This window comes from Branchiostoma belcheri, unplaced genomic scaffold (genome assembly GCF_001625305.1).
Source record: "Branchiostoma belcheri isolate BF01 breed outbred unplaced genomic scaffold, Haploidv18h27 scaffold91, whole genome shotgun sequence".
Classification (NCBI taxonomy): domain Eukaryota; kingdom Metazoa; phylum Chordata; class Leptocardii; order Amphioxiformes; family Branchiostomatidae; genus Branchiostoma; species Branchiostoma belcheri.
Genome location: NW_017804587.1, coordinates 711,479 through 737,441, shown reverse-complemented (window position 1 = coordinate 737,441; position 25,963 = coordinate 711,479). Strand labels below are relative to the sequence as shown.

Sequence of the window (25,963 nt, the reverse complement as noted above, 5' to 3'; positions counted from 1 at the left end):
CTCATGCGTGCATACATCGACACAACGACGCAAAAGGCAGTAGGGTTCGTCACACTTTATTGATCACTTACAGGTCAAGACTGTTCGAAAAAGCTTGCAAGATAGGGTACGTCTTGTCATGTAGGTATCGCTGTTACATTAGGAATAGTCGTCCTATAGGCAGAAGGACTATGCTGTATTATTTCAGAACGAGGTAGCCGTATTTTTTCATCAGTGTCTGTTCTGGGACCCAGTTCTTGCTGTACTCGATGTTATAACCGTAACGAGGCAAGGCAGCAAACTCTACGAGATAAATCCTTTTGCCAGAGCGTTTTGTCTCTTTGATCACGCGTTGAGGGACATCGCCTGGTTCTTGAGTGAGTCGAATGGTCCAGTCTCGAAAGAGCGTCCACTCTTCTTCCTCGTCACCGCTGTCGTAGCCGTACTCTTCACTATCATCAGATGAAGCCGGGTCGGAAGACACGTGCGAGCTTGCATCACTCTCAGGACCGCTCTGATCGCTGTCGGTTTCTGTCGTCGACTCTTCCTCCACAGCAGACTCATCTTCGTCTGAGACGTTTGTTTCATCTTGTGACATGACTGAATACTCATCTTCCCCATCGTCTTGTTTATCTTCCTCGTCGGTCGGTGAATCAAGTGCGTCAGTGTCATGTTCATACGATATGTCGGAGTCGTCGTCAAAAACATCCCGCTTTCGGCAAGATCCCGTCTCGGGGTCAACGACGACTTCCTCCGAGGCCACCACTGACTCGTCTCGGTGTTTTCTTTCTTGATGACGATCGAGGTTGAACTTACGAGCAAACTCTTTGCCACATACTTCGCAGACGAAAGGCATGATGCTTCCTTTCTCTTCGGTGGACAACTGAGAAATGAGGCGATGTGTTGCTCCGGAGTAAAATATTACTCCGGAGTGAGTATTAAATCCGTTTTGGAGTAAATTTTTTACTCCGGAGTAATATTTTACGGAGTAATACTCACTCCGGAGTAATATTTTACTCCGGAGCAACACATCGCCTCATTTCTCAGTTGTCCACCGAAGAGAAAGGAAGCATCATGCCTTTCGTCTGCGAAGTATGTGGCAAAGAGTTTGCTCGTAAGTTCAACCTCGATCGTCATCAAGAAAGAAAACACCGAGACGAGTCAGTGGTGGCCTCGGAGGAAGTCGTCGTTGACCCCGAGACGGGATCTTGCCGAAAGCGGGATGTTTTTGACGACGACTCCGACATATCGTATGAACATGACACTGACGCACTTGATTCACCGACCGACGAGGAAGATAAACAAGACGATGGGGAAGATGAGTACTCAGTCATGTCACAAGATGAAACAAACGTCTCAGACGAAGATGAGTCTGCTGTGGAGGAAGAGTCGACGACAGAAACCGACAGCGATCAGAGCGGTCCTGAGAGTGATGCAAGCTCGCACGTGTCTTCCGACCCGGCTTCATCTGATGATAGTGAAGAGTACGGCTACGACAGCGGTGACGAGGAAGAAGAGTGGACGCTCTTTCGAGACTGGACCATTCGACTCACTCAAGAACCAGGCGATGTCCCTCAACGCGTGATCAAAGAGACAAAACGCTCTGGCAAAAGGATTTATCTCGTAGAGTTTGCTGCCTTGCCTCGTTACGGTTATAACATCGAGTACAGCAAGAACTGGGTCCCAGAACAGACACTGATGAAAAAATACGGCTACCTCGTTCTGAAATAATACAGCATAGTCCTTCTGCCTATAGGACGACTATTCCTAATGTAACAGCGATACCTACATGACAAGACGTACCCTATCTTGCAAGCTTTTTCGAACAGTCTTGACCTGTAAGTGATCAATAAAGTGTGACGAACCCTACTGCCTTTTGCGTCGTTGTGTCGATGTATGCACGCATGAGACACACACATACGTGACATAGATATGAACTACTAGTTCACTTACTCCGGAGTAATCATTTACACCGACGGTTATGTATATGCATATGCATATACGATATATCTACACATCATGCACGTGAGGATACACGATACGGACAACCATGACAAATATACTTACTTGCTACAAATAAACTTACTCCGGAGTAAAATTTGTACTCCAAAACGGAGGAATAGTTACTCCGGAGTAATATCTTACTCCAAAAATACTTACTCCGGAGTAATGTTGTACTCCGGAGCAACACGTTTATATCGATATATGTATATGTATATGTATATAGATGCACACACACACACACACGCGGGCGCGCGCGCACACACTCCGACGATTATGTATATGCATATACGATATATCTACACATCATGCATGTGAGGATACACGGTACGGACAACCATGGCAAATATACTTACTTGCTACAAAAGAACTTACTCCGGAGTAAAATTTGTACTCCAAAACGGAGGAATAGTTACTCCGGAGTAATATCTTACTCCAAAATACTTACTCCAGAGTAATGTTGTACTCCGGAGCAACACGTTTATATCGATATATGTATATGTATATGTATATATAGATGCACACACACACACGCGAGCGCGCGCGCACACACTCCGACGGTTATGTATATGCATATACGATATATCTACACATCATGCATGTGAGGATACACGATACGGACAACCATGGCAAATATACTTACTTGCTACAGAAGAACTTACTCCGGAGTAAAAATTTTACTCCAAAACGGAGTAATAGTTACTCCGGAGTAATACCTTACTCCAAAAATACTTACTCCGGAGTAATATTTTACTCTGGAGCAACACGATTATATCGATATATGTATATCGATAAATGTATATATGTACATACACACGCATACCCATACATATTCGATCTTCGCTCGCTGTCGACAGACTTGGACTTGAACGCAGGTTTGTCTCCGCAAGTACGCCGGTTTCTGTTGCCACTTTATACAATTCTCTGACCAACACCCACAGAGCTTCCACCAATCGCCATGAAGTACGTCACCTACTTCACATGCAGACCAATCGACTACTCCGGATCCGCAGAATAAGTCACCATCTCTTGCCATGCGGCCAATCATCTACTACAGACGTTAACTTTAACCACGCCCCCACTTCATGATGCAATCCCGACGGTCCCGCTGTCATGTTGAATAGATTACTGTCAAAGTAACAATATCGGTAGGCGTGGTATCATCCTTCAAAAATCGTTGCCTTGACAACAGATTTCCCAGGTTACCGGGTTCAAAAGTGCACGCTGACCTTTATCTGACCTCCTCCATTGACGTCATGACACCCTCATAATAAATCATATTAAAATATACATAAATTAATTCATAATTGTACATAAATATTTCAGTTATTAATAAATCAACGTAGTCTTTAAAATTAAAAAAATGCATAAATTTGCATAAATTACCAAATTTTGCATAAATTTACATAAATTACCATTTTTCCGCACACCTGTGTAAATTTGGATATATGAATAAATTTGCATAAATTTGCATAAATTTGCATAAATGCATAAATTGGTCCAGACAACCCTGTATTCTACTCTGTTACAAATGAATGTGAAAGCTTTACCAACGTTTATTAAATTTCACTCACACTAAAAGCACAAAAACATAAAAGGTGAGCTTGCTTGTGACAGCTGTTGTCGCACGTCCTATCCAGAGAATACTAAGTAGGCTGGTATCAAAAGGTCCAGTTCTTCTTATAGTAGATGTCAACTACAGTATCTGTCTGCAGATCTGAACACCATTTGTAAAGTTACAACACAAACTATGCATTGACCATCGAATGCATTGGTAAAACTGTCAGATATGTTCATAATCACAAAGAAGCACACAAAATCATACCATGAAATGTTTTGTATGGAACTTACATCGGTTCATATCTGCTAACATCACAATGTTGTCGTGCAAACCTGTTACGATAGACTGGCCAAAAGACCACACCACACACCTGTTACACATGCAATAAACCACAGAAAACTTGCAACACTCATCTATGAAGCGTCGTACATGTACAATCAAATGATTTTGGCAGATACGAAGAAAACGTACAGCGATATTTAAGCTTCAGCATTTTAACATTAAACACACTCGGGACTTACAAGATCATTCTTTCAGTAACATTGAAAATACCATATCAATGATATACAAAGATGTGAACTTCAAGAACTACAGTAACCTGCAACAAAAGATTTCTACCTCAGTGCAAAATGCTCACTGACAGTACGAAGCCATCTAGGAAAGGCAGTAGAACTCTACTCCCCAGTTTACCATACTATCAGGTGCACCAGGTGTTTCGGTGCCCTTCATACAGTACTCGTGAGCGGCGTTGTACCCAACCTTCTTCTCACCCTGTTTCATGTATATGCCTGGTACGCCGCTAAAGTCGGTTCCTGTAGGGAGCCTTATTTTCACATGGTTGTTCCCTGCGCTCACGAACTCTATACCTGTATACGTGGCAGGGCTGATTCCGTTAGGTCTATTGGGAAACGTCCACTGCCATGGCCAGGTAGGTCCCGTGTAAAGAGTAGATCTGTACGCAGTAGGACTAGCAGGGGTATCTGTAGTTTCGTAAGTCGCAGCAGTGTAATCTGTGGTAGGATTTGTAGCAGTAGCCCTAGCAGTGGTAGTATTGGTAGTGGTACCAGAGGTATCATCTGTGGTACCTGTGACAGGATTTGTTGTAAAATTTGCAGCTTTACTGTCCCTATAATCATAAGCAGTTCTAAAGAGATTGTTGCTACGTTGGTAATAACACCTTGCAGTTTTAGCCTGCACAGTCAGCAGTACAGTGTCCTCTGGGTTACCATGGAGCCGACGGGGGGGCATGCCGTCTCCCGGACTGGTCATGACCGGACCGGGACACTTAAACTCCAGACAACCGAAACCGGTTGAGCTATTCCCTAAGTCGATTTCGTCATCCCGAATCCCGTAAACTTTCCCGGTATTGTCAGGGTAACCTCCCCCTCCCTCGCTTTTTGTACGGATTTCTACTTTACCGTTTGGTCTGTTGAAACTAACCTTAACTTTGATGAAGCACACAGTCTTGTTACTGTCTTCCCTGTTATACCAGGATAGCTCGTTGATGGGTTCATTGTACTGTGCCTCATCAAAGACATAAGGAGGGAAGATGTAAGGTTCGTATTCTGTGTTGTAGAAAGCAATGTGATTATGTTCAATGGGTGCAGCGTTACACAGGGACTGCTGTGTGTAGAGAGGACCATTGTCTGATGCGGTCGGTTTGAACACATCAAACGAGATGATCGGGAACCGGGGATCATCGTTATGTTCCACACTGTTCTCTAGGTCAGTGGGCCATTTTGTGGGATGGGGCTGATCCCTAACGTTTAGGGGTTTCAGCGTACGGTTTCCGTGACTAACCAGTACGGACGCGTTAAACTCCCTCCCGGTGGGCTCACAGAACGTCTCTACACACGCGCCGTTAGCACCTACTGTTAGGGTCTGATACCGACTTAAACCGCTACTCGAACCCCACCAGCTCGAGGTGTAATCAGGTGTGTCTACGGTGAGTACTATTGCTTGTGCTCCACGTTCTTGGTCACTTTCTTTTGCGTTTTTAGCTGCATCTTCGTCTTTGTACACTCTGACTTTGACCCAACATCTCCTATCCGTAGTCTCACGTTTGTCACAGTTGATTGGGTACCCTTGATATTCAAATTCGCCTATGATAAACGTCTCTTGTCGTTTCCCCCTCCTTGATGCCGTCCCTGTCCTCAGATTACCCACCAACTCCCACTCCCCAGACCTGGGGTTCATGGACCACAACTTGCAATTCAGGTTTCCATTTTCGTCAACATCACCTGGATCGATGTTGACCTGTTGAGGATCTATTTGCATCGTCATCTTCCCTCCCATAACTACAGGGTTTCCTACATCATCTTCAAAGTCCATAGAAAACATGCCAAAAGTGCGCAAAGCCTGCTGGGTCCCCTCCTCATCAACTGTGGTCAGATCGCTCTGAATGGCGTCAAAGTCGTCGGGGTTTCTGGGGTCTATAAAACCCACACTAGCCTGAACTGTGCCTGTGTAAGGATCGCCATTCTCGGTAAAGAAAGAGTTAGGAGGGATGTCTACTTCTGCTACCGGGGGCTGACCCGGCAGGGTGCCAAGGCTTATGGTATTGGTTTCGGAAGCGTTAAGGGGGATGGCTGGCGGCCGGACCTGCATCCTTACTGTGTAGTACGGCTCAATGCCTTCTTCAACGGGCAGAACTTTTGTTGTCGTGACTAAGCTTTTGTAAAAATCCTTAAATGTGACAGTCACCTGATCAACTGTCAGTGGTACATTCAGCTCGAATTCACCTGTCTGACTTGTATAGCCCTGAATTTCGCCGTCCATTATAATGTCACCTTGGTCTAGAGGTATCTCTGTACCATTCTGCATGCCAAAAGCTCGACCACTAACCCTTTTCGTTAGTTCTACACATTCCCCACACCCACAACTTGTCGTTACAGTTACATCCAAACTATAATCACTGCACTGTACTGTGCGAGTTGCTGACGCTACCGGTGAACAGCAGAACTTCTTGTTGTCCAGACAGCTCTTGTCGTCGCCGCCCAGGTCCCCCGCACACTTTTGCCGTGAGCAGGTCCCGATGTCGTACCTGGCCGTGCTGGTGTCTGGCTGGACACAGTCGTTGGGAAGGTCGATAAGCTTGTTGGCCGGCGTCGAGTCGCACATTGGTGTGCCGTTATCTAAGTGACAAGACGTGGACGATCTTGGTAAAACGTACATGTGCTGCAATGATCAGTATGGCTTTCCTGCCTTACGATTTCAATTTCCAACGTATATGCTGCCTAAAGCTTTACCCACTATATACTTCATGAGCCATTCCTTGAGATTTAATAGCAACCATTACACGAAACATTACGGTATTTAGGCAATTACAAAACTGACAAAAAGTTGACAAGCAACTTACCATAAACAGTGAGCAGCGCCCCTTTTGAGTACTTGGCCCCCGCGTCGCTGTTGGCCCGGCACTTGTAGACCCCCGAGTCTTCCTCCTGTAGGTCGTACAGAGTTAGGGTCTCGTTGTACCGGTACACGTCCTCGTCCAGCACACGGTCGTCTTTGAACCTGAACAGAAATCATATATCAAGACATGCCAAGGCAACAAGTCCTCAAAATATTATAGGATAACAGATGTTTGATCTTAATCACTGCCTTGAAATTTTAGCTAGCTCGTTTACATTATTACTTGCACCGAATCAGTGACGCCAGAGCGACATGACAAAGATTGTATGTTTTGACAACATCATCAAACAAGGATTTTCTGGACATGTTGATGTCGTGAGGGAATGTCTTACCATTCATAGTAAGAAGGCATCGGTGTTCCACGGGCTCTGCAGCAAAACGTCACGTCCTGTCTGACAAGCCGGACCTTTCGTACTGGATTCTCTTCCATGACCGGTGGCCCTGAATTAGAAAGAAACAGACAAGCTTGCAATGACATTAATCATCTATTATTGACATTTGCTTGGGGACAATCTTCAAGTCTCATATGCCTGCGAAGATTCTATGTTGCCACCATTGGGTCCAACACCCTCGTGAGCTAACGTCTGGCATTTGTTCTTGTGACCATCTAGTTAATGACTATTCAATTAATGAGAATAACGTGTTCGTCGTCAGTGTAAGGGCCTATAATGACCAGGTTTCCATGAGAGAAGGACAGTAAAACTCACCCATGACCCTCATCTTCACTGCAACAGAAGATGTCTCGTTGCCCAGTTGAGTAGAGTTGGCGTACTCCTCGAAGTATCCCCCTCTCCTGACCAGGATGAGAGTGCCCTGTGAGCAGGCTCCGGCCAGGGCGAAGCGGCCAGTTGAGTTGGTCGTAGAGGCGACTTCCCACGGCTTCTCGGCGAGGTAGATCTCTGCACCATCCAGTGGAGCGTTTCTGGTGTCCGTCACACTGCCGTCCAGGACGTGGTTGTCACACATGCAGGCGTCACAGGCGGCGTTTAACGTACCGACTGTGCAGACGCGGGAACAGTCTGAAACAGTAATGTTAAATGTCATGTCATGTCGCATTTGCTCCACTGTTTATGAGCTACAATGCATTGCAACATCATCAATGTCTGATCCATAAATGGTAAGGTGCTTATTAAGAAACATGAATATGAGCTACATAAGGCAGACTTCCACAGTACATCATCATCCACATTATCGCCGCCATCATCAACATCATCATCAAAATCATCATCATGAACATCATCACCATCATATGCAATAAGGTACTGACTGGGACATTTCCAGTCACTACAGGGCCTGGCCTGCTCGTCGCGGCCGGCACAGTCGAGCCCCCCGTCCGCCGGTGGAGGGTTGGTGCACGCCCGAGTCCTGCGCTGTACTCCACCGCCACAGGTGACGTCACAGGCTTGCCATGCCGTCCAAGTTGTCCAACTTCCATCCACCATTATGACCAATGGGCGGGGTTGTGGGGTGGTGTCTGATGTCGTATTGGTGCCGTGTAAGTTACCAGAAGACAGTGGTCCTGCATAACAACAGCACAATAATGTTTTTATGTAGCGTGTATAAATCATGACTTATGGCAATCCAATAACCTTAAAACCCCACCCCTCAACCTAAGCCCTAACCCTAAACCCTAGACCATAGACCCGAAAACTTAACCTTACACCCTAACCTTAACACGATGTATCACGTCTTAGCACGCCGTTCTTCCCAGATTAAAGGGACAAGGCGAGTTGATAATCTTAACGATTAATCCGGAATAGTTCACAAATTTGAGCACATGTCAGATATATACCTCCAGTGTTGATCACACCCGTGACCACCAGCACACCGACCACCATCCCTGCCACGGCGAGACACGCAAAAATCAGGGCAGAGATGAAGGCAGGGCGCTTCGTCCAGGGTTTTCTCGCGGATGTAGGAGCAGAAGTCCCATAACGATTACTCGATGCCCCCTTGCTGTGAAACGGGAGCTCTCTGTGGTCCGTCCTGAACATTTCCATCTCGATCCGATCCTCGTTGATGTACGTCTGTTCTCCTAAATTTGCGTTGGCCGTGCCTAAACGCAGGTAAGAGACATTCACATTATTAAATACTAGTACATCCTCACATTCCTCACAAACTTAACCGAAGCTAATGGATACTGCCTTGCCACTGTAGGATCTGGTTGTAGATTACGTCCATGGCCATGCGACACTATCTTGGCTTACGATTAACGTACGAGTTACGATTTTGTCACGTAAGATCTGCTTTGAAATTAGCACAATACAACATGATAGCAGTTGTCCTAACCTTGATTATTGGGTTCTGTCAGCGGCTCCAGCGGTGTCCTGCCCGCCGGACCTCCCATGGCCAGCATCCTCGAGCTCTCTCCAGGAGCACGAATGGGCGGAAGTACGTATACGGCAGGTGATGGGATTGGTGTCTCAGAGGCAACCTGGTTGTTCTTCTTCATCTTCCGTTTCTTCTTCTTTTTCTTCTCCTTTCTCTCTTCTGTAGTATTGCGAGAGGTGGACTGTTAGACCTGATATTTAAAATCAAGTCACGAATGCTAATAATGTTAGACTATTTTGCATATAACCCACAACAATTTATTCAATTTACTCACCCAGCATATACAGAAAAAACTTTTGAGCTCCTCTGATCTCTCAACGAAATTCTAAATATCAACATGACCTCTTTGCAGGAATAGTTTCGTACCTCTACTCTCCTCGGTTTTCTGCTGCATCAGTTCAGAGTCCTTTTCTTCTGATCTCTCCACCTGCTGCTCCATATCTACGATAGCGATAAAACTGTATTGATTAAATGATAGATTTAAAAAAAACTACAGCTAAAAGAGGGCAGGCAGGCAAAACTACTGCCAGGTAGCGACGACGCATGTAGTATTTCTGGTGACGAAATTACGTACGGCATTGCAGTTTTCTTTTCACTGTTCCATGATGCGAAACAAAAGTGACCCTTTTTGTCTACAGGCACCAGGGCACAGTGTTACAGAAGTAACATGCCAGGGAAACCTGACACTGCGCGACCCAATGTTGTTCACAGTGTTTGTTATTGTTGTTGGGGTGGGATTTAAATAAGACCTGTCGAAGTCATCACTGGTCTGCCGCTGAAAAGCCACCAATCTAGCTACATTGGAGTGCTTCCAGGTAAAATAGTAAGACATGTTAACTGCGTACTGGTTACATACTATACTACAAGCTAGTCAGTCAGGCATCGCCAAAAACTGAGCTTCCTTTAGACAGCCTGATTGCTCAGCTGAAGTAGTTCTGTCAAACCGTCTATCACGAAAATATCCAAGAAACCACTCATCAGAGTGCAGTCAAATGATATACACAAATGATACACAGGTAACCCGTATTCTCAACAAATACCCTCATTATCAATACAAAGTCTAAGCAGATGAATACTCACCTTCTGCCTTCTTCTCGTCGCTTTCTTCCATTTTGGTAGCTTCTCTCAACTTTCTCACCTTCCTTTCTTGTTCAATCTTTGCAAGATCCGCCTGCAAATAAAGACAAAATGTCAACAGAAGAATACTCACCTGTGAAGATGGAACCATCCCGAATGAAACAAGTCCGCAGTTTCTTGATAATAAAATGTCAGTGTATTTAGCTTTGTTATCACAAGGTAGGAAACAAAATATATAATTCAGGGTAAATATAATAAAACTCTTAAGACACCTACTTCCAAAGGCAGTACTTTTACCATGTAACGGCTTCGGTATGACGACTAGCTACTGGAAAACTATCATCTCAGATGCTTTACCTTGTCTTTATAATGCCATGCAAAAAAATGGTCACAATTACAAAAATACCCCATGTGACAATTCCTCTATGGATCTTGTACCCCCTCGTCCGCACTCACCTGTTATACTTTTTTGAGGTAAACCAGAGCGAAGAGAACTCAGCCGGTGGCGCTCACAGCGTGTCTGGTATCTGTACCAAGTTTTGTGCCCGAATCACAGACGACAACGTGCGACGCAAAGCCGTACACTTCTCTGTTTTTGTCCAGGTGCCGAGTAAAGATAAGTAAACATTTTTTTTAAATCTTAAAGTAACTCTGAGACACCATTGTATTTGCCGTACGTTCTGCATGGCGATTTTGTATTTTCTAGCAAGTATTTTGTTCTTCATCGACTGTTTACTTAAGCGTGACCGTGCCTTTCACGGTAATGCAGCAGAACATCTGTATTGACGGTGTTTTAGGCCATGCTCCTGCGCCTATTTCACAATCACAGGCTCGTGGCAGAACTCTTGACTTGGAGTCTTTTGTATCTTATCGGCAATGATACAGGTCATTTACACGGGTGCCCAAAGGCACACAGACGAGCATGTACCATGCCTCGCCAGCTTATATGTCAACAAGTTAGAAAAGCAGGAGGTTGTTGACGATCAGATATCTCAACACAAGACAAACAACGCCAGTAATCAGATCGGCACCTGATGGGGTGAAGAACCAACTTTAATTTTCTGCCAATATAACAGTGTTTAACTGGCTTACATCCCAGCATATTATACTTCGCTTGCTTATCGTTTGCTTAAATGAAAAACTTTCAAATCCTTGTAATGGCACACTCTACGAAAGCAGTGTATGTAAACCATCAAAGGTAAACAGTAAACATAGATCATAAACAGTTGGGTTTTTTCATATCACAAGATTCACCACTAATGAAGCCACCAGGTACAACAAGTACTTTATCTTTGCACAGCTCTCATGGTAGCTGGAATCATCTACAGGCGCATCTAGAAGTACTCTATGGGGTCTTTCATTTTCTTGTCCAGTTGTACAGCAATAAGCGAGACGTTATTTCGCAAATCCTTGTACACCCTCAGATGCACACAGTTATCAGCACCTAGATCCACCTTCACCTGCAAAATAAAAACAGCAATTTTGGTATCTCTTTTGGAAGGTGGAGCCCATCCCTCTCCTTCCACTGCCTATTACCTAAGACAGGTACCCATTTTACACCTCGGTGGATTGAGGAAAGCCATGTTAAGTGTCTTTCCCAATGACACAATGTCTAGTCAGGAATACCAGGGATCAAAGCTGCAACCTCTCAATCTTTTGTCTGATAGCCTAGCCACTGTTACTCAGCTAATTTTTAGCCAAGGAAAGCTGTTCTCTACTGGTGGCATTTCTAACCCTCACCTTGATGAAGTAGTTGATCCCTGCCACCACCTGTGTCTTGTAGGACACTGCCTGGAAGGTGCGATATTTCACACCTGCTATTGCCTCCACCTCATCCTGAACCTGGAACATTGACAAGTTACAGGCATGAGCATACATTGTCTCATGTCTGTGCAGCAAAAATTTTTGATACAGGCAGCCATACAAGACATTATGCAACATGTGTACAGCATCATATGCACAGTTAGGCAATAATATTATCTGAGTCAGTCAATCACAGTAAACTTCCCTTCAACATTAGACACCAGCTGCACAGGTAAGGGGCAAGTGCTGAGTTGTGCTCTGCATCCCAGAGATCACCCGATAGCACCCGCCTCCGCCACATCAGCTGTGGGCTGAGCATAATTTTAGCCGTAGCTGCCCTCTCCCCTCAAACTAAATGCAAGATATTCACCGTATCGCAGATCTCTTGGATTGCTCGGATGTCTTCTGTCGCAGCTGTTTCCGTGTTATCTGTAAGGTTGGACAAGAATGTTAGAAATCAAGACGAGAGACGACGCAATTACCACAGCGCTGCGCACCATTCGGTGGCCAATGGAAATTGGCACATAGATACTAGCTGGCCAATTTGATACAAGTGTACGTTGAATCTATGTCATTTAAAAGCACCACAATAGCATAGTCTCATAGATTTCCTACATTTACGGGTGAAATCATAGGACCTGTATTATAGAAAACGTTCTGGGTAGTGCTGGAAATTCTCTATGTTTATTTATTCAAGGATACATTTGTATCAAATGTCCTTGGTTTAATCGCCCTCAGGCGACAAACGTCCCTCAACTGTTTACTAGTATCTACATATCCGGTATTCGGCGCTGGGAGTGTTGCCAGTCTGCAGAGGCCCATTAAAACACGTCTTGTCTACGGCCTGTTGAAAATAGTTACCACAATAAACTGCGAGCTCTGAAGGCCCTCAAGACGGAAGTAGCTTGGTGACCATACTCAACGGGTCGGCAGTAATTAAAACAGCCGGCTGCTACGAGCGGTTGCCAAACAACCTCCGGCCAGCCGGAGGCACCCCAAAGCCGAGCCGTTGAGCCAGGTCACCAGGATAGACCGAAGAGGCGTCGATGGGCTCCCGGTTGAGGTACTAGAACATATCGGCACTAGTATCGTGCCGCACAACGAGCTTCTGTGGCTGTACAAATGTGCTGTAAGGAGGGCTGTGAGCCCTGAAATTTGAAGGATGCCATGGCTATCTACAAAGGCAAGGGTAAACGACGCGACTGTAGAGATTCAATCCAGGCACTCCTCAGTCGTGGATGTAAAATCCACACGACCGAACACGAAGCTAATCGTCTATAGGGCCGTACTACACCCTCACACACACGCACACACATACACACAGGCACACACACTAACACTAACACACAAACACACACACACACACACACACACACAGGCACACACACTAACACACAAACACACACACAGGCACGCACACACACACACACACACACACACACACATTTCAGCACCAAGGACATCGCCCTGCAGCGGACATACAGGCGGACAGGGGTACCGGGTGGCCTGGGACGGCGTTTTCTAAACATTTGAACTGTTTCTCGACCTTTCATTTGTATTTTTGTACACAGAAACGTGTCCTGGTATGTACTAGACTGACTGACATAGTAAAAGACAAAAACGGTTAAGCGTAACAAAGCTGAAATACAACAGATAATAAACCAAAACGCACTCACCTGGTCCCACTTGTCCGGTTGTCTCGTGGATGTAGACAAACATCAACATGGTGGTCAGTAACAGTTTCCAAAGCATGATTGCTGTGCTGAAACATGTGTAACAACGGACAGATACATGTTTGTGACTGCCTTGTGTATTCTCGACCGACCCATGTCGCTCGGTATCGAATTACCTGTAGTTCTACCGTAACAGTCGGCTTGTTTGAATTACATTTGCAGTTTAAAGCAGCTTATCAATGAGCAGAGAATCTTCTAAAAATGAAAAATCGAGAGACCTTCAATATACGGGTTACCGAGTATGAGAATATTTCTTACCACCTGAAGGAGCCACAAAAAACTCTGGTAGAACCCTGTACAGTCGATAACGAGTTTCGACCAAGCCTCAGAAAGGTCTCGTCGTGTTCAGTACAGACCACAGTCCTCTCTCCAACCCGTACAACACGACGGCGAACTGTGCCGGGGTGAAATCCAAGCCCCTTCCCGTTGGTCCACGTTTCTTCCCATATCAGTTCCTATTATCAGGCTATGTCATTGGTCAGCTCATGTATTGTAGACCCCATTACAGGCCCCAACAAAGGGCTAGCGTTGGAGTTTTTGCCGTTTCCCCGATTATGTCTTTTTTCTGACTGCTACAGTGTTCTGCTCATGTAAATTGTTGGCCATAAGGAGGTGGCAAAAACACATACTTTTTACCTTGACAAGAGGAGGCCTATTTAAAAAGCAATACCAAAGGACTGCCGTAGCTAGAGCCTGCTTGAGAGGCTAGTCAGCTACTTACACCAGGATACCTGTGCAAGTTGTGTAAACTTTCCTGTACCCAAAATACAAAGGCATAAAGTCAAACCTGTTTCAGCTGTGAATCTCATTCATTTTCTATAGCTATTCGCCCATAAGATGAAAGAGACTAGGCAGCTTAGAATAGGTTCGGTAACCGGGAGAGTAAATATCATGCTTGAAGTCAAAGTTGGACGAGATATTGAAACTCGTGTTTATGAAAAAAAACACGCCAATTTCGCATAAAGATTTTCAGTTCCCTGGAGCAGTCATCACACAGATCTAAAAACTATCCCACTATGATGTGGACAATACTCGTCAGTTCTGCGATGTAAATAGTAACGATGCATGGAATTGGCTGTACACTCCAGGTGGGGATTAGATCTTAGATATACATATCAACATAGAAGACAAAATTATTCATATCCCTCGTGATTTTTATTCATTCTGTTATGCAAAAATTTGCCATATTTTGCACATTGTATAACCAAATGAGAATACATGGAATGAAGTCAAGCTTCATGATTTACCTGAGTAATTCTCTTAAGTTCTCACATTGATGTTATGATAGATCGGTAGAAATAACATTACATTCAATTATAGATATCATAGTGTCTTGTCTGACTTGTTTTCTTTAAACCTTGGTCCTGTCTTGAGTTGATTTGAATCTTGTGATACAGTACCTTGATCTTAAAATAAGCAAAAAGAAAGGAATGGACAAACATCAATAAAAGCAAAGTTGTTTGCCATGGCAGAAGACATTTGATAGTTTGTATGATTCAGAGACACAGTGTGTCCACTGAAAAAGTCTAGCTTCAAACTATGATAAAAGTGATTGATGTTACAGGAAATTAGATATCCCAACACAAGACATACAATGCCAGTGTAAAAGCAATGAGAAGGACTCTAACTACTGTTGTCCATATCAGACTGGAGACGAGCCAGTCCTGTAAGCCGGGCGTCTCTCCACCTCCTCCGTTCTGTCAGGGCTTCGGGGGTCGAGGGTGTCCGACTGGTCATGGCCGTGTCCACCTGCTCCAGTGCCGGCCCGCTGAAGTCTGGGATGGGTCCGAAGGTGGACAGCACTCGCTGCATGGTCTCACCATACCGCTCTATGTAACTCTTCATCCCTGGTAGAATGAGCAAAGTGTCAGTAAGACATGGTAACGAAGCAATATTCAAACCTATCTTAGCTGCCAAATCTCTTTCGCTGTTCTATTTGTGGAGAGAGCAAATTTAAGAGATTGGGCATCTATGATAGGTAATGATAAATGATAACAAATTCAGCAGAGCAGGACTTTTTTTCAGCTTTGGAAACAGACAAAAGCTTAGGAAGCAGACAAAGAACCCATATATCAATGTACAAAACTAGTATTTGTATCTGACCTTCAGCGTTGAGGTGCATGACCTCCAGCGGCCCGATGAAGGCGTACCTCCGACCCAGCCCTGCTGACATCACCGTGTCTACATCCTCAGGGGACATCACACCGTCCTGGGGGGGGGGGGGCAGGATGGATACAGTCATATCAAGGAACAAAAAACAACTGTCGTTTCTGAAACATCCATCTAGATATGTACTTCTCATATCAAACATATCCACAAATACCCCAACCCCATGTATTGCTCATCCTGAAAATTGATATTTGTACTCAGCTCTGCATCTTGAAAAAATTGCATCGAGTTCTATATGTATCTGAAGAAAAAAATATGATGCTCTATTTGTATTTTATTTTCCACAATGAAATAAATCCAGAAATTCTGCTGAAAACAGAGCAACAAAAACACAGAGATTCAAGGGGAGGGGAGAGAAATAGGTTTAACCTAAAACACCAAATAAACCTTGACTGAGCTAGGACTGCCCAACTAACCTGTAACCAGAGGCTTTTATAAAGGGTTTTTAACTGGACAATAAACAATGGTTACAATTCAGATCCAAAACCTTGAGTCTGCATACCTGTATGAGCCTCCATGACTCAGCGATAATGGCGTACTGTATCCTGTTCAGCGCAAACCCGTCCACCTCCTTCTTCAGGCTGACTGGTGATTGGCCGATCTCCACCATCAGGGCGCGGGTGCGGTCCATGGTGCTCGGGTCCGTCTCGGGGTGGGGGATGAGCTCCACCAGGGGGACATAGTACGGTGGGTTCACCTGAGCGATGGAGAAAGATTCTGTCAAGTATTTGGTCTCCTCTTTGAGTTGTTTGATACAGAGCTGAGTGACTATTGTTTGCCTAGTGTGTAGCTTGGCTAGTGTGTTACACTGAAAGACAAATACAGTCCAACCTGTACAAGTACAATGTAACCACCTCTACATTGAAACCACCTGGCCATTGTGGTCCCTTCTATAAATTTTCCCATTGACACAAGCATTAAGAATACTGGCTATAGTGACCACCTGTCCACATAGGCCAGATTTCATCAGTCCGAGTGGCATTCTTAGGCAATTTGGCTGTATATGAGTTGACTCAGAAAACAGACACCTATGGGATGTGCCACGATGCACTGATTGAACATGCTGGAGTTGATCATTACAGAGCTATTCATGTATCAGGGCTGTGTGCCTGTGTTATACTGGGATAAACAGATGCAGTAATAGAGACACCTACTGGATGTGCCACGATGCACTGTTTGACATGTTGTACATGTATGAGGGCTGTGTGCCTGTGTTATACTGGTATAAACAGATACAGTAACAGAGATGGGATGCCCAAACACCGGCTCCCGACCCTTCCGCCTTGACGCGGTGCGAGGGCCCGAATGTACCAATTTCCTAGTCCCGGGGTAGGTAAAACGTCCCTACTCTGTAACCTCAAATGAGGGGGTGGAGATTGGGTAGTCGCTAAAGGGAGGGTCACCCGTCTGTCCCAGACAGGCCCTGCTAGCCGTGGGAAGAAGACGTTAAACCACTAGCACGAGATAAACGCAGGAAGCCTCGAATTGGACTGAATTCCACGGAACGAACTGAACGGAAAAGGACTGAGAGTTCGGAATACGCGTACATTGGAACTATAAATGCAGGAACTGTAAAAGGTAAAACTGAGGAAATCGTGGAACTTATGGCAGAACGTAAAGTTAAGGTCCTAGGGGTCGCTGAAACACGTTTAAAAGGAAACGGAAGAAAAACTGTGCACAATGGTTATGAACTACTATACTCTGGCAGTGAAAGAGATACCAGACATGGAGTAGCACTCTTCTTGGACCCAGAATTTTCCAAATACATTGAGAAAGTAGAATATGTGAACAACCGTATTATTGCAGCAACACTTAACATAGACTCATACAAAACCTCATTTATCCAGGCATATGCGCCTCAACAAGGCAGACCACGGGAAGAAAAAATGAACTTCCTCGAACAACTTGAAGACACCTTCGATAGGCTGCCAAACGAAAGTGACATTATTGTCATGGGTGATCTCAATTGCCATGTAGGCAGTGTCGCGGTGAGAGGAGTGATTGGCAAGTTTGGAGTAGGAGACAGAAACGAGGAAGGGGAGATGCTCATAGACTTTTGTCTTAGAAATAACCTCGCAGTGATGAATACATACTTTGACCACCAAGAGAGTCACCAATACACGTGGTATAGATATAACTCCCACATTAACCTATACGACCAGAAGTCACAAATAGACTTCATACTTACAAACAAAAAATCCATCATCAGAGATGTGAAGGCCTTCCCTTCAGTGTCACTCGACTCAGACCACAGACTGATAAGAGGGAAAATGAAAATACACCTACCAAAATGCCCAAAGAAAACTGTGAGAAAGAGAGTCAAAACTGAAAATCTGGAGGTTGTTAAAGAACACATTGAAGAACAACTACAAAACAAAATAGACAACATCAAAGGAGAAAACGTAGATGACCATTGGAACTCCTTAAAAAGTTGCCTTCAAGACATACAAGAGAACGTGGTAGGAATGACTGTTGTAGGTAACCCAAAAAAGAAAAGAACTGGATGGTGGACGGAAGAGGTTAGAACAGCAGTAGCGGATAAAAACAAATGTTTCAAACAATGGCTGAAAGAGAGGACACCTGAAAGTAGAGCAGCATATGTACAACACAGAAACAATGTCCAGCGAACTAAAAGAAGAGCCCAGAAAGAAATGTGGGAAAACATAGGAAAGGACCTACAGAAAGATAGCCAGGGAACCAAGAAACTGTTGTACAGTATGTCTAAAGCCTACAAAAATAGGTCTAATGACAAGCCCAAAAATTCCACATTAAAGAGCAAAGAAGGGAACCTGATAACAGGACAAAATAATATCACAGACAGATGGAACGAGTATTTCCAAGACTTGCTGAACATTGTTGATGAGGAAACACATGATGCAGACAATAATCAGGTGCCAGTAGAAACCCTGCTCACAGAAGAAATAGATGATGCCATAACATTAGAGGAAGTAGAAACAGCTTTAAAGCTGACAAAGAACAACAAAGCTCCAGGCCCTGATGATATTCCCATCGAAACAGTAAAAGCAGGAGGAGAAGCTATGAAGCATATGCTGCTAGACATGTTTAACCATGCATGGAAATCTGGGAAAGTGCCAGCAGAATGGAATAAATCTGTCATATGTCCTATCTTTAAGAACAAAGGAGATCCCCTTGAGTGCAAAAACTACAGGGGTATATCACTTATGAGCCATATTGGTAAACTATATGAAAGAATCCTGGAAAGACGACTGAGACAGAAAACAGAAAGTCTGCTCAGTGAAAGCCAATGCGGCTTCAGACCAGGCAGGGGAACTATAGACCAAATAGCAGCGCTGAGACTGTTTATGGAAAAGAGTTGGGAATACTCAATTGAACAACACATATGTTTCCTCGATCTGGAGAAAGCATTTGACAGAATACCAAGAGAGAAGATGTGGACAGTCATAAAAGAAACTGGAATAAGTCTCAGACTCCTTAGAGCCATAAGAAGTACATATGAAAACCAGTGCAGCACTGTACTAGGTGGCACTGCATACTTTGACACCAATACTGGTGTGCGCCAAGGAAGCGTTCTTTCTCCACTCCTCTTCATTATTTACTTTAACCATACAATCCAGGTCATAGAAAGAAAGGACTTTGAAATAGAACGATTTGGATATGCGGATGACATCGCACAGACTGGGAATAGCATACGGAAACTACAAAGAGTTATGTCCCAGTGGGATCAAGAACTGTCTAGAGCGAGCTTGAAACTAAGCTATGAGAAAACAGAGTATATGAGAGTCGGCCGAAAACAAAGTAAGGGCTCCATATCGGTCAACAACCACACTCTCAAACGAACAACTAGCTTCAACTACCTAGGCAGTAAAATGACCTCCGATAATATGACTGAAGAGGAGATTAACAACAGGATCACCAAATTCACTAAGAACTTATGTGCCCTTTATCCTCTACTGAAAGAGAAATGCATACCCAGAGACGTTAAAACCTGTATTTATACTACAATATTGAGACCTGTATTGTTATACGGAAGCGAAATCTGGACTCTAACTCAAAAACTAAAAAGTAGGATACAAGCTACTGAAATGCGAGTGTTACGACTCATCTATGGTGTCACAAAAAGAGACAAAATCAGGAATGACATCATCCGTGGAGCACTTTCAGTTGAGTCAGTACTCTCCATTGTGGAAAGAAACCAACTGAGATGGTTTGGACACCTACACAGGATGCCGGAAGATAGGGATGTGAAGAGAATCTTTAATTGGAAACCCAAAAAGAAAAGACCAGCCGGCAGGCCAAGAAAAAGATGGTTGGACCAGATCATTGAAATCACCAGAAGAGAAGAGCCAGACTTCCGAGTAGTTAAAGAAATAGCTGAAGATAGAACAGAGTGGAAGAGACTGACCAAGAGGCTGACAACTTACAGGCCTAAGGCCTAAAGGCGTCAGGGTGAGAAGGTGAGAAGTAACAGAGAAACCTACAGGATGTGCCACAATGCACTGTTTGACATGTTTGAGCCCGGTGAAGATCTTGGATGGCAGGATACAGGAGGTGGAGCTGGACAGGACCACGTTGTCGTCGGCAACGGCATCCAGCTGGCTGAAAATCTTTCTCTTCAGCTCCAGGTTCTCAGGGACACACTCCTGAGGGGGAAGGATGATGATTGACATCTATCAATCAACCAATCAGAAGAGGCTGAAACAGCAACTGATTCTCAACAAGGAGCTTCTACGTGTGTGTAGAAGCTCCTTGTTCTCAATCAAGGTACAAGGTACAAAGGTAAAGGTAGTTAGCCTGGTTACCAAACCTATTATAGCTTCCAAGTCTATAATAGGAGAGGAGGTAGGACTCAGGAGCTATAATAGGTTTGGTAACCAGGCTAGGAAGGATGATGATTGACATGATCAAAGACAATTCAAACTCCATATCACTCTTCTTCAGCGGCACTGACACATTTTTTGGTGAGGCTGAAGAAAAGTGATGGATGCCACTTGAAATGCCTGGAAATAATCTCCATAATTTACCCGGTAGTAGAGCTTGAATTGAATTGATTTATTGAAATTGCAACAGTGCAATACACGCGGAACAGAGGCAGCTGTTGCTGGTGTTGCGTCCCGCACATAGAAACGAATACTGGACAGACAATACTCATTTTCACTTGAGTCTAGTGGGGAAAGTCGTGTAAAGTGCCTTTCCCAAGGGCACAAGATCGGTGGCATGTCAGGACTCGAACCCGGGACCTCTTGGTTCCGAGTCGCGCACGCTGCCGTTGTGCCACACGACCCCACTTGAATTGAATAAGTTCAATGAATATTGTTAAAATGGATTTAAATCTTCATCAATAATGATTGGCATCAATTAGAAATGGCTGAAACAGGAACTCCTTCTCAACCAAGGAAAAGATAAAGGTAGTCCCATAGCCTGTTTGAGGACATAGGGGCAGTAGGTTGTTATCCACTGTGTCAAAGGCACGGTACTGGAAGGTGACCATCCCTCTCCTTCCTCCACTTTGTACCTCCCACAACAAAGTCAGGTACCCATTTTACACCTGGATGGAGATAGGAAAGTCTTGTTAAGTCGCTACAGACAACACAACTATGTACCTGTATGTGAAGCGCCCCCTGGCAGGCGGCATTAAAATCGCTGCAGCCAGAAATCAGCCCAAACTGCTCGTCTGCCGTCAGGCTTCCACGCAGCAGCCCAGCTTTCTGAAACAAAAAGTCAACTTTACACTCATATCATTACATACAGGGCAAATATTTTCTGGTCAAGGTAGATGTAGATTCTATCCTGAATCAGGGCTTTTCTTCAGCACCAGGTTTTCCCATCTTTGCACTCACAGCAAACACATGCTTGCATCCTAGTGTCACTCACTCACAAACTCATTCACTCACTCACTCATCACTCTCACTCATCACTCTCTCACTCACACACTCATTCACTCACTCACTCACACACACTCATTCACTCACTCACTCACTAGACATGCCAAATCTGGCCATGACCTTCGGCCATTAGCAATAAGATTCCATCAAATGGTGGACTGACAAGACACTGTGAACGCCTTCTCATAAATACTGTAGTCTAAGTGTCTCAAAAAGTTCCTAGTGCAGAAGCTCCCCCTACCTGCAGGTCGTGGAGGCGCATCTTGATGTTGTCGAGCGCTCCTGACACCTGTTCAGGCAGGATGTCGAACAGACAGACCTCGTACCCTGACGCTGCGAACAGCATCGCCCAGCCTCGGCCTATCAAGCCACTGGGGATACAGGGAAACAACACTGGTTATGCATCAATAAAGGTTAGACATCCAGGTATCTTGGGGAGCAGACTAAAGCTAATAGGCTGGACTCCAGGCTATAATAAGATACCAAAGTAACAGTTATCCAAGCACCTCAATAGATTTTGACTGATGAATGGTAGTGGATACTACCTGAAATATCTGACATTTTTCAAAATCTATCCAGCTTTTACTTGAGTAACACTTGTTCTGACATTTAGCATCTAACATGTACTAGTACAATGCATCAAGGTTGGTTGGTTGGTTGGTTTACCAGTTGGTTGGTTTATCAGTTGATTGATTGTTTGATTGACTGACTAGTCTGTTGGTCAGTGAGTTGTCCATTTTGATCAAAAATGCACGCATACACACATATGGAAATAGGGCTTAACCCAGACCAGAAGTTAAACCCTGGTTTTGCAGTACAAAGTCCAGCCTTCCTGTCAAAATCAAATCTGACCGACCAGAGAGATGTTGTGCATTTAAAGTGAGATTTGTCGTGAATTATTGTTTATTGTTTGAAACTAAACATTCTAGACATTCTCGGAAATCTAATGTGTTTGAGAAACAATTTTTGAGTCCTTTTTTACGATATTTCGGATGAAAATAAAGTTTTTTTACCTTCCGATGATTCCAACTTTTCCCTTCGCCGCCATTTTGAACTTTTTGTGCCGGAGGGGGCGTGGCCAATCAGCTGATCGGAGGTGAAAGGTCACCATCACCTGGAGGTCAACGTTCACTGGGTCAAATATAGTTCACGAAGCAGGTTGAAAGTCCGATCACATGGACCAGGTGAGGCGTTAAGGAATAAATAGTCTGTTGTCCTGTCACGTGTAGCTGCATGTGGCGACTTGAAGGTAAATCGTGTGTAACAAAGAGTGTGGCGATTTGAACGTGAACTTCCAGAGAGTGTGGCGAATAATCAATTTGAACGTAACAGAGGTACATGTATCTACTGAGGGGAGGGCGTGGGACTTTGTTTACCAAAGTCTTATGTAGCGTGTTTACTATAGGTAAATGTATAACGGTGACGTCGCTAGCTGTTTTTACGAAACTGTTGCTAGCTTTAGTCGGTAACCATTGTGCCACGGCCCGGCTTAGGGGCATTTTACCCACCACCAGACCTTGTGTTCCAACCGGCCTTCAGTAGACTTTAATGCGATCGTAAATCACACCTACACCACCCTAGCTCCTAGCGAAATTATACTGTTGCGTGCTTCCAAACCGTAAAAGTTCACTGGCTAATAGGTCTACAATGTTGTTTGTCTGATCAGGGTGATGTGATGTTTTCCTTTGATATATACCGTCGTGCTATACCGTCAATATTTATCTGCTTTACAGATAGTGTAAAGTAGCTAGGATGAGGTATTCAGACAACTCGAGGATGGCATTGACTGACATGTACTGGCTGTCCTGCTGAAGTCAAACCACCATGTCCTTCCGCACTGCCCAGCGGCACGGCTATGCAGTGGAGTTCTCCCCCTACTACCCCCAGCTGCTGGCCTGCGCCACCTGCCAGCACTATGGTATAGCAGGTGGGCTGTCGTGTCAGGGATACTATTAGAAACATTCAAAGTAAACTAACCTACTAGTACTAATCACAAATGCTACACAGTCAAGTTTAATGCAGTACAGTAATCTTGTTGTTGCTATCTTGTCGTCATATCCTGTCTTCAGTAATTTTCCTTGGGATCTAGAGTAGAAATACTAGCATCACTTTCTTCAAGCAAGGAGGTTTAACCTAGGAATGTAGTACACAAGATCTATGGGCAGTCAAAAGTTCGTGGCTGCCAAGAGCTCTTGCTTCTAGATCAAGGTTTGACACAGTGTACATTTGTACTGCCTGCACTGTACCCAGGTCTGTCGCTGACTCCCTGTAATGTCTGGAGGGCAACTAATTTCACAGTAGAAGGGAAAAAGCAGAGAACTCACAGCAAACATAAAACAAACATGTCTATTTCACCATGTACATTAATTTTATGTTCTCCCTGTCTGCTGTAGGTAGTGGTTCCCTGTTCCTGTTGGAGTCCCTCCCGCAGGGCGTCCGGCCGGTGCAGAAGTTTGACTGGAACGACGGACTGTTTGACGTCACATGGAGCGAGAACAACGAACATGTGCTGGTAAGGACACCAGTCACCAGTACTAGTATTACATTTTAAATAACATTATCTCATCAAACAAAGCAAGTTTTGGGAGAATTTCAGATTTTGATTCCCTTCTGTACAGGCCCCGCAAAGCATTTCAGAATGCTAGATACCAGGTTTCCCAGGTTGCTGTAAAAAAGTAGCCTGGGTTCCATCCTGGTTAGTTTACGTCCGCTCCCACAGTCGACTGTGGGAGCGGAGGTAAACTAACCAGGATGGAACCCAGGCTAGTAAAAAAGTAGAAACTGGCCAAATATACTGTATGCCAGAGGAGTTAACCAGCTAGAGATAACAATTTGCAGCCAGGGGAGCCTGGCAGTGGCTAGATTTAATGAACAACTTATAGAAATAACCTGCCTTATCATGACATTCAGCCATTTGTTGAAAACTTGTTCTGTGACCGATCGACAGGTGACAGCCTCCGGAGACGGGTCCATACAGGTCTGGGACACGGCGCGGCCCCAGGGACCAATCAAATCGCTCCGTGAGCACACCAAGGAGGTTTACGCGGTGGACTGGAGCCAGACCCGCGGGGAACAGTTTGTCCTCAGCGCGTCCTGGGACCAGTCGGTGAAGCTCTGGGACCCCGCCGGGGACAAGTCCATCGCCACGTTTCTCGGGCATCAACACGTTGTGTACAGCGCGATCTGGTCGCCGCACATCCCATGCTGCTTTGCCTCGACGTCCGGCGACCACACGCTCCGCGTCTGGGACACCAGAAACCCGCAGATCTCGAAACTCGTCCTGACCGCACACGACGCGGAGGTGCTGAGCTGTGATTGGTGCAAATACGACGACAATCTCATAGTAAGCGGAAGTGTGGATGGTACAATGAGAGGCTGGGACATTCGGAGGCCGCAAAGCCCAGTTTTTCAACTCGACGGCCACACGTATGCAGTGAAGAGAGTCAAATGTTACCCGTTTGAAAGAAACATTGTCGGTTCAAGTTCCTACGATTTTTCAGTGAAGATTTGGGACTTCAGCCGACCCCAGCCCTGTCTAGAGACAATAGAGCACCACTCAGAGTTTGTGTATGGTTTTGACTTTAACCTACATGTGCCAGGACAGGTAGCAGACTGTTCATGGGATGAGTGGGTCAGGGTGTACACACCCAAGTGTCTAGTTCCCACATGACAGTACATTATTGGACCAGTGGGTTAGGAACACACTAAAGTGTCTAGTTCCCATGTAATAAGAATGATTGCAATAGCCAAAGTAAGTTACTCAAGCGACTTGACACTAGCATGGGTAGATTGTGAAAACAGTTGCTGACCAAAGGTAGTGGGGATGCTACCTGAAATGTCGGTTTTTTTAAATCTGTCCAGTTTCTTGAGTAACTGTATCTTTGGTATCCTATTACCTCGATCTCTAACCTTCATAAACGAATGATTGTAATTGTTGCATGTTGATCATATCTGTGTGCCGCAAGTTCTATTGTAACAATCTTTATATCATGAATAAGAAAAATGTTATACCAGTAGCTGAGAATATCTGA

General features: G+C 44.7%; 5 protein-coding genes across 5 annotated transcripts; 2 read left to right on the top strand and 3 right to left on the bottom strand.

The window, feature by feature from the left end:
- Positions 1-178: 178 nt before the first annotated feature.
- Positions 179-835, bottom strand: LOC109488073 (PR domain zinc finger protein 16-like). The gene has a single exon (XM_019792226.1). The coding sequence runs from the start codon at positions 833-835 to the stop codon at positions 179-181; it is 657 nt and encodes a 218-aa protein (XP_019647785.1).
- Positions 836-1,053: 218 nt separating this feature from the next.
- Positions 1,054-1,710, top strand: LOC109488074 (PR domain zinc finger protein 16-like). Its single transcript, XM_019792227.1, has one exon. It carries the CDS (start codon positions 1,054-1,056, stop codon positions 1,708-1,710), a length of 657 nt encoding a protein of 218 aa, XP_019647786.1.
- Positions 1,711-4,195: 2,485 nt separating this feature from the next.
- LOC109488017 (cartilage intermediate layer protein 1-like) lies at positions 4,196-10,397 on the bottom strand. The gene is made up of 9 exons (XM_019792159.1): positions 10,367-10,397; positions 9,653-9,727; positions 9,245-9,445; positions 8,748-9,011; positions 8,223-8,474; positions 7,663-7,974; positions 7,288-7,396; positions 6,900-7,057; positions 4,196-6,675 (listed from the first exon to the last, which is right to left on the bottom strand). Exons 1-9 carry the CDS (start codon positions 10,395-10,397, stop codon positions 4,196-4,198), a joined length of 3,882 nt encoding a protein of 1,293 aa, XP_019647718.1.
- A 4,644-nt stretch (positions 10,398-15,041) lies between these two features.
- On the bottom strand, positions 15,042-22,980 carry LOC109488016 (lambda-crystallin-like). Its single transcript, XM_019792158.1, has 7 exons — positions 22,946-22,980; positions 22,174-22,303; positions 21,651-21,755; positions 20,529-20,690; positions 16,571-16,765; positions 16,003-16,108; positions 15,042-15,746 (listed from the first exon to the last, which is right to left on the bottom strand). The coding sequence occupies exons 1-7, from the start codon at positions 22,978-22,980 to the stop codon at positions 15,523-15,525; spliced, it is 957 nt and encodes a 318-aa protein (XP_019647717.1). The 3' UTR covers positions 15,042-15,522.
- LOC109488095 (peroxisomal targeting signal 2 receptor-like) lies at positions 22,980-25,876 on the top strand. The gene is made up of 4 exons (XM_019792247.1): positions 22,980-23,181; positions 23,666-23,859; positions 24,326-24,444; positions 24,880-25,876. The coding sequence occupies exons 2-4, from the start codon at positions 23,757-23,759 to the stop codon at positions 25,600-25,602; spliced, it is 945 nt and encodes a 314-aa protein (XP_019647806.1). The 5' UTR covers positions 22,980-23,181; positions 23,666-23,756; the 3' UTR covers positions 25,603-25,876.
- The last annotated feature ends 87 nt before the right edge of the window (positions 25,877-25,963 follow it).

Coding starts and splice junctions, on each gene's coding strand:
- LOC109488073 (XM_019792226.1), bottom strand. CDS start 835: ATGCCTTTCGTCTGCGAAGTATGTGGCAAAGAGTTTGCTCGTAAGTTC.
- LOC109488074 (XM_019792227.1), top strand. CDS start 1,054: ATGCCTTTCGTCTGCGAAGTATGTGGCAAAGAGTTTGCTCGTAAGTTC.
- LOC109488017 (XM_019792159.1), bottom strand. CDS start 10,397: ATGGAAGAAAGCGACGAGAAGAAGGCAGAAG. Junction 9,012..9,244: donor GACAGAACCCAATAATCAAG/GTTAGGACAACT, acceptor ACCTGCGTTTAG/GCACGGCCAACGCAAATTTA. Junction 7,058..7,287: donor ATGCCTTCTTACTATGAATG/GTAAGACATTCC, acceptor ATTTCTGTTCAG/GTTCAAAGACGACCGTGTGC.
- LOC109488016 (XM_019792158.1), bottom strand. CDS start 22,980: ATGGCGGCGAAGGGAAAAGTTGGAATCATCGGAAG. Junction 22,304..22,945: donor AAAGTTGGAATCATCGGAAG/GTAAAAAAACTT, acceptor CTGTATCCCCAG/TGGCTTGATAGGCCGAGGCT. Junction 20,691..21,650: donor AGGGGGCGCTTCACATACAG/GTACATAGTTGT, acceptor CTTCCCCCTCAG/GAGTGTGTCCCTGAGAACCT.
- LOC109488095 (XM_019792247.1), top strand. CDS start 23,757: ATGTCCTTCCGCACTGCCCAGCGGCACGGCTATGCAGTGGAGTTCTCC. Junction 23,860..24,325: donor CCAGCACTATGGTATAGCAG/GTGGGCTGTCGT, acceptor TGTCTGCTGTAG/GTAGTGGTTCCCTGTTCCTG. Junction 24,445..24,879: donor AGAACAACGAACATGTGCTG/GTAAGGACACCA, acceptor ACCGATCGACAG/GTGACAGCCTCCGGAGACGG.